The sequence below is a fragment of the Monoraphidium neglectum genome (assembly GCF_000611645.1).
Source record: "Monoraphidium neglectum strain SAG 48.87 unplaced genomic scaffold scaffold04747, whole genome shotgun sequence".
NCBI classification, from domain to species: Eukaryota; Viridiplantae; Chlorophyta; class Chlorophyceae; order Sphaeropleales; family Selenastraceae; genus Monoraphidium; species Monoraphidium neglectum.
This window is the reverse complement of record NW_014008882.1, coordinates 1-4018: the sequence shown is the minus strand read 5'-3', so window position 1 is coordinate 4018 and position 4018 is coordinate 1. Positions and strand designations below refer to the sequence as shown.

General features: G+C 66.1%; 1 protein-coding gene across 1 annotated transcript; it reads right to left on the bottom strand.

The window, feature by feature from the left end:
- Positions 1–275: 275 nt before the first annotated feature.
- On the bottom strand, positions 276–3569 carry MNEG_14767 (DNA topoisomerase III; the record flags this gene model as incomplete). The annotated part of the gene is made up of 10 exons (XM_014036762.1): positions 276–341; positions 462–594; positions 859–933; positions 1272–1387; positions 1526–1650; positions 2108–2227; positions 2508–2582; positions 2800–2890; positions 3136–3175; positions 3520–3569. The coding sequence occupies 10 exons, from the start codon at positions 3567–3569 to the stop codon at positions 276–278; spliced, it is 891 nt and encodes a 296-aa protein (XP_013892216.1).
- Between the last annotated feature and the right edge of the window lie 449 nt (positions 3570–4018).

The window sequence follows — 4018 nt, the reverse complement described above, 5'->3', positions numbered from 1 at the left end:
ACCAAACCCGCCTCCGCCTCCGCCACCGCCACCGCCGCCGCCACCGCCGCCGCCGCCGCCCACCCTGGGGAAGAATCGCGCAACCTCCGCCTCCATCACGCCGGCCCGCTGCAGCGCCGCCCTGAAGTCGGAGCGGAAGGCGTCCACCGCCTGCTGCAGGATCTGATGGGATCGAGGGGGCCGGCGCGGCCGTGACAGGGGCCGGGGCGTGGGGCCGAGGCGGGGGCGGCGGTCGGCGCGCCGCGACGGTCATATGCATGTGTGTGCGGACGGTCCTAGGCGGTGGCAGGGCGCTCACAATGATCGGCTGACACCTGCGATCCTGCTCCTGCCCGTCCCACCTTTCTGTGGAGCCCAACGTACACAGGCAGCACCATTCACAGGCAGCATCGCGCACGCACGAGCACAGCAGCGCACATACACACACACACACACACACACACACACAAATACACACACACATACAGCAGCAGCAGCAGAGCGGCCCCTTGTTGCACCTGGTCTTTGCTCATCTGCCCCGCAGCCACGCGCGCGATGCCCTGCTCAATGCGCCCCCGCAGGTCCGGCTTCCAGAGGTTGTCCAGACCCATCCGCCTGCACAGCGGGCGCCACCCGCGGCGCACGCGGCGAGGCGCGCGGTTGCAGCGCGTATGCACACCGCAGGCCCAGAGAAGCCAGCCCGCTTTCAACGACTCACTCCTCTCCGCCTGCATGGTACGCTCAGACAGCTGCCGTTGACATGGCAATGACTACTCAACGCCTCCACTCAAGCCTCCAACTCCACTCCCGCATCCGAACCCACCTTCAACCCCCACCCCCACCCTGCCCCCCTCCCCACCCCAAGTGATACCCTCCGACCTGTATGCGCTGATGAGGCCCTCCCCCAGGGGGGTGGGCCAGAACGTCATCGCCGCATCCTTGGAGGCATAGCCCCTGGGGCAGGGGGCGGGGCCCGTGTGAGAGTGCGCGTTTGTGCGTGTGTACGTGAGTATGTGCGTGCGTGCGTAAGTGTGTGGAGGCGTGCGTATATGCATGCGTTTGGGTGCGCCTGCGAGCGCCCCTGGCGCAAGCCAGGGCATCGTGCCTGACCTGCGTTCGGCCTCGAGGCCGCAGCCAAGCCGCCGGTGCTCAGCAAGCACACTCCCTGCCCCCTTGTATTTTCAACGCTCCTGCAAACTAGCGACAGCCATCCCTCCCCATGGACAGATGGCCCTGCACTGATGCACCCTCCCCTTCCACGGCGCGGCCCCCTAACCCAGACGCGCGCGCACCTGTCCAGCTGCTTCGATATGTGCTCCGCGACCGTGGCGTCCGTCCCGATGCCGTGGCGCTCCATCGCCGCGATGAGGTCGCGCTCGCTCAGGCGCGCGGGCGGCTGGGTGGCGCCCTGACGGCGCGGGGCGGAGCGGGGCCGGCGGGGGGCCGGGTGTGTTGAGGCGGCGTTCCCTGCGCACGAGCTGTGCAGCTTGTCGCGCGCGCACACACACACGCACGCACGTGCGCGCTTGAGCGTGTGCTCGCCCACCTCCTTCAGCAGCAGCTCTGTGGGCACAAACTGCTCCCCCTCCGCCAGGGGTGGCAGGTTGGCGTTGCCCCCCCACGACTGGTAGGGGTACACGTCCAGCCAGTTGCGCTCGGTCACCATAAGGCCTGGGGGTCGCGTCAAAGGTTAAAGGGAGCGGCAGGGGTGAGGCAGCAACGGCAGTGGGGAGAGGGGTTCGCGTCCCTCTGGGGGGGCTGACACAGGACCGCAGTTTTTGGATATAGCAGCCAGCTGTGCTGAGCCTGCTGGCCAACAGCCCGGCATCTTCTGTGTGTAGCATGCCCGTGAAGCAGCCTTCAATTCAAACTTTGCAGCAATGCCCATTGGTGAGTGCACGTGTGCGTATTCAGCTCCCCAACTTACACCCAAGCTGATACCCATGCGTGCGCACACGAACACATACTGTACATGCAAGTAACTCAGGCAGCAAGGCGCACCCACGCATTCATTGCATGCACACGCGCGCGCGCTTACATGATCACGCACGCGCACACACGCACGCACACACAGACACACACACACACACACACACACACAAAGGCACACACACGTGCATGTGCGCACCTGTCGTCCTGAATCCCTCCCCTGCGATGTCTATCTCCACCACCGTCTCCTGCCCAACGGCGTCCTTGGAGCAGCAGGCCAGGAAGTGCCGCACAATCAGCTCGTACACCTGGCACTTCTCTGTGGCGGGTTCAGGGGGTTCAGATGGGGAAGGTAAAAAGCGGTCAAGTTGGTGGTCGTTTCATGGAAGGTTTTGAACCGCAGCAACGTCGAGCGAGACGTGTCCCAGCTGGTAGCTGGGAGGACAGGGGGACCACATACTCGTTCCGAAGATGCTGCGCAGCTTCCCTTCTCAACAGCCGACTGCTAGCACCCTCTTGCCACACCCCCTCCTGCACTCAATCTCATGTGCAATCCACACTCGCTGCTGCAGCTGGCGCTGCGCCCCGCATCCCCTCACCGTGCGACCAGCCAACCTCCCCCGTGGTGTGCCGCGTCGGGTGGATGGGCGGGTGCGCCTTGTCATCGTGGCCGCCTGCACCCATGAGCGAATAGGGGAGCGGCGTGTCCAGTCTCATGCCGGCCGCATCAGTGATACTACGCCGCCCACTACAGTTGCAAAAAAACCACAACAAAAATTAGCGTGCGCGACCTCTGGTATTTCGGTCGGGGTGGCTGAGACTCGGCCGTTTCAGGGCTGCGGTCGCGGCGCTTCGTCGGGTGCAGTGATTAGGGCGGAACTGCGCACCCACCCGGCCTTGGCGGCTTCCACATTTGCCCTGCGGCGATAGCGGCCGCGTGCGCCCCCCAGCGCGCGTCGTTGCTGTGCTCCTGCACTATCGACTGTGGGAGGGCGAGTGGCGGCCGTGTTTGTTGCTTGGAAAGTGGGGCTTGGGCACGGGGCGTGGGATGGGGAGAGACTGGGCAGGCAGCGCAACAAAACTGTGCAGGCGACCGTCATAGGGCCTCTCCCTGCATCACCCCTACGCTAAGGTACAGTACCGCGATACCAAAGCACACCGCTGGGGGCAAGTTCCTGGCCTGAGGCAGGGGGCTGAGCACAAAACCCTAAACCCAGGGCCACTGACCATCAGGTCCATCCCTGGGTCAAAGGCGTCGGTCTCGGTCCTGTTTCCCGGGGTGGAGGGTGCGGGGGCGCCAGGTGTGACGAAGGTGGGGGCGAGGGGTGTAAGGCGCGCGTGGGTGGGTTGGGGGAAGGCTTGCTTGTTGCTATCAAGGGCGGAGGCTGTGCTGAATGACCCGTGCTCTCCTCCTTGCAGCTCTGGGGTGAGGCACAATTATCACCCACACCACGTTGGCTTCCAACATGCGCGCACCTGCGCTTCACACCCCCCCCACACACACACACACGTACACACACGCGTGTACCCATGCACCCACGCGCACGCGCACACGCAAACATACATACGCACACATGATGACCATTGCCCCGCGTGCACCAGGCCGCGCACCTGGGGTATGACACAAACCCTGCCTGGTACAGCTCCTCCGCCAGCTTCATCAGGCGCTCGCCTGACCAGGCACAACAAACGGCAGCAGGGCGCGGCGCTCAGATCAGGAGGCAAGTGAGAGGCGGCAGGCGGCCGGCTCGCGGGCGGGCACCCTGCGCCGTCAGCAAAGGAAGCGAGACCCTTCCGCAGCTGGCGCGCGCCGCGGGGCTTTGATGCTGGCGGCCGCGGCGAGCGGCGCCGGAGGGGCGCCCGGCGCCCAGCACAGCGGGCCAGCGACGCTGGGCGTTCGCACGCGGACGGCGTCGGCCGATGTGCGCGCGCCAGGCGGGCCGCGCGGCAGCGGCAGCCGCCGCCCCCCACCAGGAATCCTGAGGTACTGCGTGCCGCGCTTCTGCATTTCCAGGGTGGCCAGTGGCGACGGTGCGTGCCGCAGCCGCTGCGACCCTCGCACCTGGCAGGCACGCGGGCGTGCAGGCGGGTGGGCAGGCAGGCAGGGGGG